Below are 15252 nucleotides of genomic sequence, written 5' to 3' on the forward strand. Positions count from 1 at the left end.
TGACGAGTAAACAACATGGATTTCAAAGAACAGCCTCTTAAGCTTCAAGTCGTAAATTTCCATGGGGTGGTAGAGACAGAAAAACAATAAAAAAGACATGGTGAACCTAACAGTATACGTGCCGTCTACTGCGAACCTAGTAACCGCGGAAAAACTGGTTGTTTATTAACATTAATCATTCGTCCTAATAGTCTTAGATTTAAAAACGTGTATATCTGCTCGAAATTCCTTAATCAGCCCTATATTTAGATAACGTTGAGGTGGTAAATAATTCTTCGCCGATCTTGATTACAAGGCTTTATTTCCTAATCACTCGTACAAAAGTGATGATAATTCGTAACAAAGAAAGGCACGGCGATGAACAAAAAAGAGAGCAATGAAACGTGTGCGCGGTAGTCAGTAAGCGCGTTAAGACTTGCTTCTTGCGGTGGTGCTAATCTTTGTGCAGGTAAATGGGCCCGACATAAGCGGCACACGTGTGGGAAGTGTACACGACAGTCACACCAATCACAAACAAGCTCAAGTATATATTTTTGAACGATTTATTAGAGCCTATTAATGGTATAGGCTATCATGTTTTCAGCGAGCATGAGACAGTTTCTTTATCAGATAAAACACGACCAAATTCTATCATGATTTTTGATGATATAGCCACTGAGAAGCAAGATAATGTAAGAACATTCTTTAGTATGGGAATACATAAAAAAAGTAGATAGTTTCTATCTCTCTCAATCGTACGCTAACATTCTGAAGTATCTCATTCGAGATAATGTGAATTTACTAACTTTTTTCGACAAGATGACATGAATATTAAACACATTTACAATGATCATGTTAACTTGGATATGTCTTTTGAGAAGTTTAAAGTAATTTGTTCAAAACGTTGGAGAGACGATAATCATGGATTTTTGGTGATCAACAGAGACAGACCAATAAATCATGGACGATATAAAAATGGATTTGATTTTGCTATAAATATAGCGGTGTAACCGGATGAAGATTATTTAACTTTAGAAATTATGATCGTAAATATGGCTGACTTTAAAAGAGAAAGAAAAGAAGGTGATCGAGCAATTATCCGAGGCTCGTGATGCCATAAGATACAAATATCAACTAATAAAACGCGGCAAAGCTGATTTACAAAAGACATTGCATGAAACTTTTAAACCTATGCTTGATCCATTGAAGAAACTTGTAGAGGTAACTACTGATAAAAGTAACGCTACTACTACTACTACTACTACTACTACTACTACTACTACTACTGCTGAACAGTCAACGAAAAAGAAAAAGAAAATCGCGTTCGATAATTTTTTCAAGTCAGAAGTAGCAGCTAACACTCCCTACAAATCTAGATATTTCAATAGTACTGCTAATGAATTAAATTCTACATTGCAACCGCTTGATACTACATTTGAGTCTGCTATTTCTATTGATGATGATGATGATGAATTTCATAAGACTGATGAATCATCACTTGATACAACTGCTATAAATTTGAACAAAAGTAGTTCAAATGTAACTACAGAACAGAGACAACAGCTATTGGATGATTCGATTGTAAGAAACTATGTTCGACTATTGCATGAACTTCAGCAGAAAAATAATTTAGACAAGACATTTAGTGTTCGCTTACATGAAAATACATATGTCATAGGCAATTCTCCAATTTTCTTCCAAAACGATAATGTGACTGTGATGATAAAGCATACAACAAGACGCCTGGTTTAATGGAATTTCTCTTTCGTAAAGAATCGGATTCCAAATTAATCAGCTGATCGGATATTGAAAATCATATAAAAATTCTTGAAATCACTAACGCTCATCGTAAGAGATATGAAGCAAATGGAGAATATCGTAATAAGCACGTAAACAAATTCAAAAAGTACATTGGTCCAAATTTATCTTTGAGCGATAGTGTTAAGAAACGTAAATCAACTATTGATAGAAATGATCTTTTACCTAACTATAAAATAGCAAGAAAAGGAACATTATCTGATTATGTACTCGTATATTAGGATAATACAAACGAACTTGTTGATCGACTCAGATTACTTATAGCCGAACAAGCAGCTGGTAATCCTAATCATATTAATGAAATTCAATTAACCATTGAAGAATTAGGAGAGCTTGATCGATCTATCAGTATTAACACGAGTGTTGACGTATTTGGACGTGCATTGAACAAAGAAAAAGGCTCTCGCGTATAAAAACCTCCCGGTATAGGGTATAAAATCACTGTAGATGATCACTTGGATGCAGAAGGAAAAAGGATCTATAACATTGCTCAGTCTATGCAAGCTGAAGACACTGTAAATTTAGACTTCATATCTCAATTAATTGCAGCAAAGTTTAGAAATATTAATGAAAAAGTTACTCAAGTACAACATAAATTTGAGAAGGAGGTTGTGACCGAAAGCGTGTATTACGTCAACTGTTGGTACAATATAATGAACAAAAAAAAATAATATCTGAATAAACAAAATAAAATAATTAACAATCAATAAAACATAAAACGTCGAAAAGTCATTGATGAGCTACACAAACCAGCACGTCGTAACTATCCACGTCGAAAAGTTGATATACCTGGTATAGATAATACGTGGCAAGCTGATCTTGTAAAGATGTAAGGCTACTCGAGAGAAAACAAAAGGTTTCGATATCTATTAACTGTCATTGATATATTTTTAAAGTACGCTTGGGCAGTTCCTGTGAAACAAAAAACTGATGCAGATGTTGCTTGTGCAATGGAGTCTATATTATAATAAAAAAAGGACGCACTCCTAGAAATCTCCCCGTGAACCGTGGCAAAGAGCTCTACAATTCACGTTTTCAAAATTTAATAACAAAATATAAAATAAATCTATATTCGACCTATAGCAATCTTAAGGTATCTATTTGTGAACGTTTCAATCGCACGCTAAAAAATATCATGTGGAAAAAATTCAGTCTACAAGGAAATTACAAATAGATCGACATTTTAGCTGATTTATTGAATTCTTATAATAAACAAAAATACCGTACAATAGATATGAAGCCTAAAGACTTGACTAAGGAGACTGAAATGCAAATGTTGAGACGATTCTCTTACAACCAACATCTTTTCATCAAGAGCCCTTAATTCCGAGTAGGCGATAAAGTACGTGTGAGCAAGTCTAAACACGTTTTCGAAAAAAAATACACCCCTAACTGGTCTACCGATATTTTTACTATTCAACGTGTTGCGAAGACAAAGCCTGTCACTTATCAATTAAGAGATTACAAAGGTAATCCAATTGTTGGAGGGTTTTACAAGCAAGAACTACAGAAAGCCATGTATCCTAATGCTTATCTCATTGAAAAAGTTCTGAGGAAACGTGGCAATTAAGTATACGTTAAATGGTTGGGATTTGACAACACGCACAATTCGTGAATAGATAAGACTTTATACACATGAAAGAATAAAGACGTTTATGTAAAGTAACTTTTATTCAAATAAACATCATAATAATAATAAATAATTTTTGTTTTATTTTTTAATGGTAAGAGTCCCAACCTTCGCTCTCACCTGTGAGGTACTTCCATTTGAGCATCATCACTTGTAAATCCATTAGAATAAGTCGAAACCTACTTTAGTAGAAACACCAGTGACTTATTTACCTCTCCACAATATAGTTTTTGTTTGAATTCTAGCGCTCTATATATTTTTTTCAGTTTAAGTCCATATTTAAGAGCTTGTTTCAATGCTCTATAATGAATAACGTTATAATCTAAATCTATGTATTAAAATCTATATAAAAATTCTTTGTTTCATCAAAATTACGTTTAATTAACATATTTCATTCGAATAACAAAAACTATTATATCTATATCTATAAGTCTGTGATGTCACGCTCCTTATATGGTCATGAAATTAGACTCTTGTACTAAGACAATCGAATAATAGGTGAGGTGGCACCGTTTAAAATACTAATTTGTGTAAACAGATAGATGAGTTTGACGGGTTGCAGTGATACAGTGAAATAATAGATTAGCTCATAGATAGGACCGTTACAAAATTCATTTTTAGCTCGCTTTCTTTTTCTGTATTTAAATCAATGTATGGTTTCTGCCATAGTTTTTGTTTGAATTCAAACGCTCTCTATATTTTTTTGAGTTTCAGCCCGTATTTAAGAGCTTGTTTCAATTCTCTATAATGAATAACGTATCGTTCTTTATCATAAAGCGTTATCAAAAGTTTTTTTGTTTTGATCCAGGTAGTCTAGTATGTTTAGAACAAAGAAGAAGGTCTTTATGGTCATCATGTAGCTCTTGTGGATACTCTAGATTTACTTCTAAAATATAGCCAATGTCATTATCATCGGCGACATTGAAAAAATTTGATTCGTCTACATTTGAAACCCATTTAAAGCTCTCATATGGTAGTGATTGAGTCATAGCTCAACGGTAAAGGTTATTTACGTTATAATACATTAAAATTTCACTAGGCTCATCCTCATTGAATTCTTCTTCTATATATTTATTATATGCCTTTGAAAATCTATTGCAGCATTGACTAATACCTCCGTGAATACCTTTTTAAATGAATAATACCATATCAGTTAATAGTTCAAGTTTAATATTTGTATATTTTAACATTGCGTCCCATGCTAATCCAGGGGTGGTGTAATAATGAGCAGGATCAAGGTCATATGCATTATTACTGGTTGACTTAAAATTTTCGAAAATATCAGCTAGTAGAAGTACATCAGTCTTTAGATAGAGATCAGAATACATTCCTAAATCTATTTTCTTCCAAATGCTGCTGAAAATATTCCATACGTTTTGAGCATGCTCATATTCTTCAGCAGAAATATCACTATCTATCAATTAACTATCTAATTTTTCAATGAGTGGTAAATCTATCTCAGTTAGACTATTTAAATTTTGAATATATTCATAAGGAAAAACTCCTTTACTTTAAGTAAATTGATTTGTTCCAAAATACAATTATCTTTCGGAAATTCTCGCTGTACAATATCTAGCCGAGAATAGTAAAATGTTAATTTATCTAGAGATATGGGTATGAATCGAAAGAAATTTTATAATTTAAAATACAATGATTGTGAGCTGCATTTCTAAATTTTTCTGTTAAATGACAATGATCTCGAACTCGTTTTTCTTTCTCTTGGAAATATCGATTATTATTATTACAGATATGACATCTTCTTGCCGTTATAAATGCCTGTTCATTAATAAATGATAAATCCATTTCTATAGCATTGTTATATATCTGTTGTAATTTAATTACTAGAGACTTCAATTGCTTTATAAACCATGATGCTGGTGATTCGTCTTCATTTAACTTTTTTCTATATGACTTATATATCGACTTACTATCATCATAACGGCATTTTACATATAATTCGACACTAAAGGTTTCATGTTCTTGATCTCTTAACATTGAGATTTCTATTCGGATCTTCTACAGATTTTAACAGACATTCGAAATCGGCATATATAACAAATTGTGATCTTCTGTATGTATATAATTTTTAAATTCTAAAGTGGGATCGTCAGGTAAATTAATCCGACACTTATTTATTTTGGAACTGTCAATTTTATGAGATTTCAAATTTTGATCGTTAATAAAATAATGAAGACAACGTTCACAAAGATAACATTTTCCACTATGTCGTGTAATTTAACTACGAAAAAGAGCAGATAAATGTATAATCCAAACGTAGTGAGTTTTTAATTTGAATTTTTCATCATCTTTTGGTATACGAGGACTATTAGTATCATTTTTATCAATATATTCATTTTGTATTAAGAGTAAGTTGACATGTTTTGTTTGTTTTGATTTTGTTATATAGCACGGTGAGACTTCATATTTCGATCCATATTTTTTAAGTATGTATAAATTTGCAGTTATGTTATTTAACTTTTCAAATGTAAGAATACTTTTCGTTTTTACAGGGAAGCTTTTACCGTCCAAAATTCAATTTATTCTCATTTACTTGTACTTATTTACTCTATAAGAATGTTGTTTAACTAGATGAAGATATGAAAAAATAGCCCACTTAAAACATTCATTGTCTTTTTTATTGTTTAAGTTTGACGGTAATGGAATATATGAGAATAGTTTTAAAGGATTATACTTATTTATATTGATAGTGAGCCTAACAATAGTTTTTAGCGACCAGCCTGAATCTCTTTCTTGAAATTCTTCTATTTTCTTAAGTATAATATCTGTAACGATATTTTGAAACCATCTATCAAGATCAATAGTTCTATAAATGCAAACATTTTCTGTATTGAAATATTTGATTTGAATATCTTCTTCTTGATTTTTCTTTATGATAAATTGTGCTGCCATTTCTGTATTTATTTTCAAGTTATCATGGATAGTAAGAAATTGAAGTATTTTAATTTGTAAAAGTTGATTTGCAGCATCTAGAAATGTTTTTATATCTAAGTGATGTTGATTAATTATACAGGCTGTACTAATTCGATTTTCAAACGCTAAATGAATTGGCCTTCAAACAACTCCATCTCCTGAAATTTTATCCTGAATAGCTGTTAATGGATGTATACTTCCACCAACTTTTATAGTTTTACTTAAATTTACTTCAATAGAATTCAAATGACAAGCACAAGTTTGACATCTTTGTCGAATTGCTCATTCAATTAATTCATTAATTGAAATTATATCATTAATTGCCAGATTTCTCCATCTAATATCCGAATTATGATAAGCTTTCCATAAATTTTTAATTGTTTATTCAAAATAGGCGATAGAAGTCATGTTGTTAGTTATCTGGTTTTTATTGTCTTGTAGAGTCACTTAGCTGTAGTTGCATAAAGGATTATTATAATGAGAGGATGGAAAAGGTAGCGAACAGCTCTGAAATGAACTCGTTCTTAGTTGGTAATTAATATTGGTTTGTTTATCAAATCAATAAGGATTCAAGTAACTAATGAGGAACTATTTGCAAATGGAGTAAGGTAAGGCAAGCTTAGCTCGCAGGCTGTTTCGAGAGACTGCACTCTTGTGCTAGGCCGAAGCGGCTTATAAAGGTTAAGTGAGGGCGCTGCCAGCAAACTGAGGGTACTGCCTACAAAGTGACGGCGCTGCAAGCAATACTATTTTCTCTGAACATTCCTGCTAAAAAAGTTCCATTCATTCCTATTCGGGATCATTCATATTCAATGGTAATCAATGAACTGAATGGTTCAATGTTCCGATGACGATTGAAACTGAATGATTTTCAATAATACTTCATGGTAAGCATAACTAATAGTAAAACTTACCATTAAATTTAATAGAATTCAATCTTTCTGAATAATACTTTGTATTGGAATGGTTTCAATGATAATCTATCCAATTGCATTGAATGAATATTAATCACAGTTCAATAAAATAATTAATCAATGATATTTTATTGTATATCTTTCTATGAATTTTAATAATTTTTCGATACAATAATTGTCCAATCATATTTTATTGAATCATATTATATGGATATTAATTTTTATCCAATTACACGGTTGGTCAATAATATTTTATAGAATGGTTTTCCATATATGCCAATATGAGCAAAAGCAATACTGTAACTTTAGCAATATTTCATTTAATAGTTTTTTTTTTAATCTTAATGATTGGTCAATATAAAAATAACCCAATCGCATTCAATGAGGTATAGTATTCTATAATTTCTTATGAAAGGCAAACAAAAAAATTTCAAATATTTTCAATTGAATATTTTTTAATGAAATCTAATGATTGGTAAATGCAAGTAAAACTCAATCGTATTCTATTGAGAAGTTGTTTGTATAGTTTTGAATAATCCTTCATTCTACAAACTTATCAAATATAATTTTATTCTATAATTTTTCATTAGATGATGTAAGAAAAAATTTCCATAATTGAATGATTTTTTATAAATTTGAATAGTTGTTCGATACTATAATTGAAGAATCGTATCTTATGCTTTGGATATTATAATTTTATATAGGTCATGAATGAAAAAACTCCGTATATGATTTGATTGAATAGACTTTTATCAATTTTAATAGTTTTTAAGTAAAAACATATTCGAATATAATTTTTAATGGGTATTCGATTTTTTTTCAATTGTAAATAAATGGTTTTTTATGTACATCAACAAATTACCAAAATTGACATGAACATTATTATTGGATTTCAAATGAATTGGGCATTTTGCATAAATATCTAGCATTTCTAACGTCTACCAAAATTATTTTGCAATCTATTTCACCAATGGGTTTGATGAGATCAATCTCGTTTTCGCTTTGAATTTTTCGGATATGAGTCACTCCTTCAAATGGATATTCTGGAAATACGTTGTACTTTTGTACAACAATGTATAAATCGTCGTCATGAGTATTGAGTTGTTACGACTTTCGTATTCAAAACTATTGAAAATTATTCAACGCCACAAAAATCCTTGATTAAGCAATAACAAACTATTCATACCTATTCAATGAGATTAATTTCTGTTATTGCATAATATTGGATTGATGTGATCTTCACATTAAAAACTATTCAAAATTATTCAACGTCAGAAAAAAAGTTGATCATGCGATAAAAGACCATTAATACCCATTCAATTGATTGATATTTTCTATTGCATATTATTGAAATGTTAGGACTTTCATATTCAAAACTATTGAAAATTATTCAACGATACGAGACTTGAATGTTGCAATAACAAACCATTGATATCAATTCAATCAAATTGATTATCGCATTCGAATGGTTTCAAATCTTCGATTTGACCACGAATTTTACCATTGAAATCGATTGGGTAACATACATGAGAAATTTCATTGAATCCTATTGAAAACCATTACTTTAATAGTATATTTTTCTATTGATAATGATTAATCTCGATTAGGAATCAATAGTAATCTATATTATTGGAACCAATAGTATTTAATATCTTGACATTTCTTGTTGGATGAGGAATCATATTCAATGGTCATTTGGAGTGTTCAGATCGAAGATTGAAAACCATTCAGAAATTCTTCAATGGTTTTCAATGGAACTTTTATAGCAGGGATAGCATATGGAAGGAATAGCTAAAACAAAAGAGTGGGGGTGAATCGACTGTAGCACCCTCTAACTTATTAATTTAGTATTAAAGGGTTTATATAGATCTTCAGAATAAAAATATAGTATTGCTTTGAGATACGATTCAGTTCACATATAACAGAGAATAATTGGATTTATACTCTAAAATGGACTATATTTTAGATATTAAATATTTTTATTTGTAAGGATTTTGCTTATTTACCAGAATTATCTAATACTTCATCTACAGTACTTTTTAAACCTCCGCATCATTGGCTCAAACTTCCTATCGAATATCAAGGTATTAATAAATGGCTGGAATTACATCATCATCGTATTTAATTTTTATTATTATTAATTAACATTGATTTTACCTGAAATATTTAATATCTTTAATTTTATAGGTGTATTATGGAGAAATAGTATAATACTATATAATTTTTTAAATTGCACTATACGTAGTCATTTACATTGTAACACTGAACTTACACGTTTGAAGAATTATCGTATTGATAATTCTCACGAGCCATACAATGGGCTCGTGCCCGAGCGCCGTGTCACTAATCATTTTAAAGGGGAAAGTGCGGGAGGCTCTTTCGCTCCACTGCAACGGATACGATGGGCCTCGTCACAAAGTTGGCATGATATGTTACATGTATAAATCGTATCGCTAAATTATTTGTAGTAATAATATAATTGTAAGTCGGTCTTATTTATGTAGCACCCTCATCATCGCATTTATATTTGAATCTGTATAATACTTGTTTTAGTTTGCTCGCTTCATATGATCTGTTTCGTTCGCTCTTGCTTAGTCTGTCTCGCTCGCTCTCGTCTAGTCTGTCTCGTTCGCTCTCATTTAGTCTGTACCGCTCTTCAAGATAGCCGCCTTCGCTCCCGCGTGTCAACCTCGTGCTCTGTTGTCGGTCTCCGAAGCGTCTCCTGGAACGCTCCCCTATGGTTGTGTGATACTCGTGTGTGTCCGGGTGTTGTGTGTGTGTTTCCGGGTGTTAACAGTGATCAACCGCAGTGTCAGTGTGTGTGGCGCTCAGAATGTCGCCGATGGTGCGCAGCAACCTGACACAGTTGGTTGCCGGCTATCCCTTCATCGACGATTTTCTGTTCGCCCCAGATGTGCCAGCATCTTTATAGTGTTTGTGTCAGTGTTGGGAAGTATAAGAAGTCCGCAGATTTCGCTCACATACATTTTTGTTGCATTTTTCTGTCAAGTTTCCCGTGCGTTTTCCTCTAACTAGCAACACGAGGTCGTGAGTGTGTGTATGCATGCGCTCTCTTTTTCTCTTAGTGCGTTCCATTTTTCGTTCATCCGTCGGATCGCGTTTTTCAACTTGTTACATCGTTTTCTCAGGTTTGGGTGGACGGATATAGAAAATAATTTTTGTTCGAATTAGGATGCGCATAGTTTATAATTATACGGCTGGTTACAAGGAGGCAGGGAACGGAGGTGACTTTCCTGAGGTGTTGCAAATAATGCAACACTCTCAAGCAAAGTCTTGTAACGTACCGCATTACACATTTCTGACGTTGGGAATTATTGAAGAGGATGATGAATGAAGTAAAGCTATGAGGGAAGTAATGTTTTGGATGATGCCAAAACTTGTCAGACATTTATTTGTTCTTATACCGATTCACTGTCAACCTATTTATCCAGAAAAATTATGGGAAACATTTAATGATTCAATGTCTCAAGATTTTTTACGTAACGATTTGAATATCAGCTATCAAATGGCCTACTCCGAAATAAATAATATTTTAATTAAGGAAGGAAAAAGTATTGCTGACTTCTCAACAATGGACCAAAATGTAATGATTGATATTGTCAATAATTATGAGAATGATGTTGGTAATCATCGATTACAAATTGGCAATCAAGAATATAAAAAATTAAACGACGAACAAAAAAAAACTTGATAACATTCTTAAAGCATCACGTTCAGATAATTACATTGGCTCTACTTATTTTTATGCTTTAAATGTTCAGCAATGGAATACACTGGCATTGCCGCAACTTATTACCTAATGGAAAAACAGTACATAACACTTTTGGCTTACGAGTTCTAATGTTGAATGATTCATCATCAAATATTAAAATACAATCTAATGAAGGCATGATTTTAAAAGATACTAAAGTGTTTATTTGTGATGAGGCTCCTATGGCTCCCAGATAAGCTTTAGAAATTGTAAATAGAACATTACAATATATAATGAACAATGATCAACCATTTGGTGGTAAAATAATGGTTTTAGGTGGTGACTTTAGATAATTGCTTTCGATTAAAGTCAATGAAATGCGCAGTGAAATACTAAATTTTGTCTATTAAATACTCATAATTATAGACATTCTTTTCGTTATTTCACTTGAAAATTAACACGAGAGTTTTACCGCATGAAATTGATTTTGCTAAATATTTGTTGGATGTTGGTAATGGAGCATTAAATGATCATGATAATAATATTAAGCTTCCTTAACAATGTCTATTACCAGAAAATGAATATATTGTTCAAAACACTTTCGGTAATTTAATATAAGAGAAAAAATTTGATGAAATTAGTTATTGTGCAATTTTATCTGCCAGAAATGCTGATGTAGATGAAATTAATTATTGTATAATTAATTTGTTTGATAAAAGTACAGAGCACATTTACACAGGCATACACAGCTCTGAAAATTGTAATAATGGTGTTATGGAAGAAGTACTAGTACTTTTACCAGAATATCTTAACACATTGAACCCTCCTAAGTCCCCATCAATTACGTTTACGAAAATTTTGCATAGTGATGTTGATTAGAAATATTAGTCTTTGAGAAGGATTGTGTAATGGAACAAGATTACAATTACTTGATTATCCTAATCATTTATAAAAATTTAAAATACTGACAGACGACGAGTGCAATAACATTGTATTTCTCAATCAAATTACGTTGTATTGTGAAAATCAATATCCATTCACGTTTAAAAGACAACAGTTTCCAATTCGATTGGCTTTTGCTATAACTATTGATAAATCTCAAGGACAAATTTTGGATTAAATTAATAATGATCTTCGAAAAGATGTTTTTAATCATGGTCAACTTTATGTTGCCATGTTCAGAGTGAGATCATGTGAATCATTAAAAATGTATTTAGGTAATCAAAAACATTATTCTTTAGTTAAAAATTATGTTTATAGAGAATTATATCATTGATATTATTTTAATAAATTTTACAAATTTCAATTTTTATTATATATACATATATGTAATGTATACATATGAGGGTGGTCCGATAAGTACTTAGACTCACCGCCCGATGGCGCCACTCTCGCAAAAGAAATATTCTATCACGTAGTACAACCTTCTCGATGGTTACTGTCAAGATTTCAGCCGGATCGGAGTTGTAGTTTATTTTTGAGAGCGTGTGAAAGCAAGTGTGTCCGTTGATTTTTGAAAAATGGAAAAAGAGCAGTATCGGTCGGTGATTCGATTCTTGTTTTTGGAAGGAAAATCGCGCAGCGAAATCAAAAAGCGCTTAGATGCTGTGTACGGTAACTCTTCTCCTTCGATGGCGACCGTCAAAAATTGGTTTAACGAGTTTCAACGTGGTCGCTTGTCGATTTTTGAAGAGCCACATCCAGGTGCTCCGAAAACGGCTACCACGGAGAATAGCGTGACAAAAATTCACGATCTCGTATTGGCAGATCGACGATTGAAGGTGCGCGAGATAGCTGAGATCGTAGGCATTTCAAAAGACCGCGTGGGTCATGTCCTGCATGAAATTTTGGGTATGAGAAAGCTGTCGGTGCCGTGGGTACCGCATTTGCTCACTCCGGACAACAAGCGCAACCGTGAGATAACTTTAGAGCAGTGTCTGATGCTGTTTAAGCGCAATCCGAAGGAGTTTCTGTGTCATTTCGTGACCGTTGATGAAACATGGATCCAGTATACCACTATACATACCAGAGACAAAGGAACAGTAGAAATAGTGGACTTTACCCGGCGAAAGTGCTCCGAAGAAGGCGAAGACTGCCCCATCGGCCGGAAAGGTGATGGCCACCGTTTTCTGGGATTTACAAGGTGTGATCTACGTCGACTACCTGGAGAGGGGCAAAACGGTCACAGGGCTGTACTATGCCGAATTATTGGGCAGATTCGACGTCAAATTGCAGAAAAAACGGTCCCATTTGGCGAGGAAAAAAGTGCTCTTCCAACATGACAACGCACCGGCTCACACCTCCGCCGTCGCCATGGCCAAATTGGTCAAATTAGGCTACGAACTGCTGCCCCATCCACCGTATTCTCCAGATTTAGCCCCGTGCGACTTCTTTTTGTTTCCAAACTTGAAAAAGTCACTCGCCGGGCAGAAATTTGCGTCGAATGAGGAGGTAATCGCTGCCACGGAAGCCTACTTTTCAGACCTCGAGGAAACGAATTTTTCAGACGGGTTAAAGAAGTTGGAGCATCGCTGGGCCAAGTGTATCGAACTAAAAGAAGACTATGTCGAAAAATAAAACGCCACTTTTCCAAAATTTTTGTTTTTCTTTTGTAGGCTAAGTACTTATCGGACCACCCTCGTATGTGTAAATTTGCGGGCGCTACGCGCGCTATGATGTTCTAGTTAAATAAAACCTTTGATATTTGTTTTAACTAAATGGTTATTGGGTTAATGGGACATAATACAAAAGACAAAATATGACGAATAATTTCAAAAATATTACTTGTTGAAGTTGTTGCTGTAATTGCTGCATTTGTAATTGCTGTTGTTGTTGTATCTGTTGATGTAAAATATGATGTACATTTGTATTGTTTCCATTGCTTCCACAAGCATGAATATTAGTGTTCAATCCAATATTCCCTCCTAAAAATATAAAATATTTGATTTTCCAAAAAAATCGAAAATAAATCTTTTTATAATGTTTTGATCAATTTTTATAACGTTTTATAGTAAATGTATAAAACACAAAAAAGAAAACTTTTAATTTCTGCATTGTTTCAAACTGGATTATTTATAATTTTCATCGATTTAGGATATACACTATTATATCATTTATGTTGTAATGCGTTTCTAAAGAATTCTTTATTTTCCCGTATATTCAATTATCATTTCCATAGCGAACTAAAATACTTAAAAATAAAATATTAATGATTTTCGCGATTTTACGCCGATCATCGAAGAATACATTGTACTATCAAAAAATACAGTGGAAGAGATTATCATTTTGTGTTTATTTGATGGAATGCTTGTTTGTTTACTTGTACTCCCGAGTTATAAATTTTCATTTTCTAAATGGGTTATTCTTGGCTATTTCGATTGACTTGTAACCCTTAGGTTATGGATTTTTTTTTAAATTTGGCTCAATTGTTGTACACATAAAAGTGAAATTTTTCCCAAATTTTGATCACAATATATTAATTATGTCTAAAGTTATTAATGAAAAATGATAAAAAAATTTCAAACTGCTATATTTTAAAAACTAATAAAGATATCGAAGTCGGATTTTTTTTCAAAATACTGTAACGTGCTCTGTGCGATAGTATTAGTACTCCCAGACTAGCTAATGTCGACAACAATTAGCATCGCACCACACGTCGCAGGAGGAGTTCCGGTTAGCTCAGGTGTACGCAATCGCAGCGCTAGCGATTGCCCGCGGAGAGGCGTGCGTTCGTACTCCTGCTTAAACCTGTAATGTACCTGCAATTGAAGAGGAATGCGAGCGTCCAGTAAAAGACGGTCCGGAATTGACTTCCATATCCCTTTATTGAATCGTTACTCTTACAGTGCCAAAGGCACGCGTCAACCTTTCGCAGCGGTTGTCGCTATTTCCACATCGGCTCGCCTCGCCTCGCTAACGTACAAAACTAGTCGGCTCCGCCGAGCTGACTCTCGCACAGCTATGTGCTTCTTGGGAGAGAGAGAGAGAGAGTAAAGTACGGCAATGCTTACGCTTATGCGATGGACATCACGGTCCTTTCCTCGGTTTGCACTCGCTCGTCCGATATTTTACCTCCTCGATATGCACTGCCAGGAGGGGCCTTCGCCGCGTGCGCTTGCTGGGCCGACGGTGAAGCCGTCCGTTAGGGTCGTTCGTCGTCAAGGTCACGCGCGAGCGACGAGTCTTCGGTGCTGTCGCGGAAGATGCGTCGCGTGCCGCGAACGGAGCGAAAAAGCCACGGGGCCTCGTTCGTGTGATATTCGGCGGCC

At 33.3% G+C, this 15252-nt stretch overlaps 1 protein-coding gene across 2 annotated transcripts in view; it reads right to left on the bottom strand.

The window, feature by feature from the left end:
* LOC131663662 (mediator of RNA polymerase II transcription subunit 28) overlaps window positions 1-15252 on the bottom strand; it is a 399554-nt gene that overhangs the window by 57776 nt on the left and 326526 nt on the right. For both annotated transcript variants that reach the window (XM_058934192.1, XM_058934193.1), the window contains exon 3: window positions 13769-13908. In XM_058934192.1, the coding sequence (XP_058790175.1) occupies window positions 13769-13908 (140 nt within the window). The remainder of the gene's footprint in view (window positions 1-13768; window positions 13909-15252) is intronic.

Source organism: Phymastichus coffea, unplaced genomic scaffold (assembly GCF_024137745.1).
Source record: "Phymastichus coffea isolate CEN01 unplaced genomic scaffold, Cenicafe_Pcof_1.1 PCOF00037, whole genome shotgun sequence".
Lineage (NCBI taxonomy): Eukaryota > Metazoa > Arthropoda > Insecta > Hymenoptera > Eulophidae > Phymastichus > Phymastichus coffea.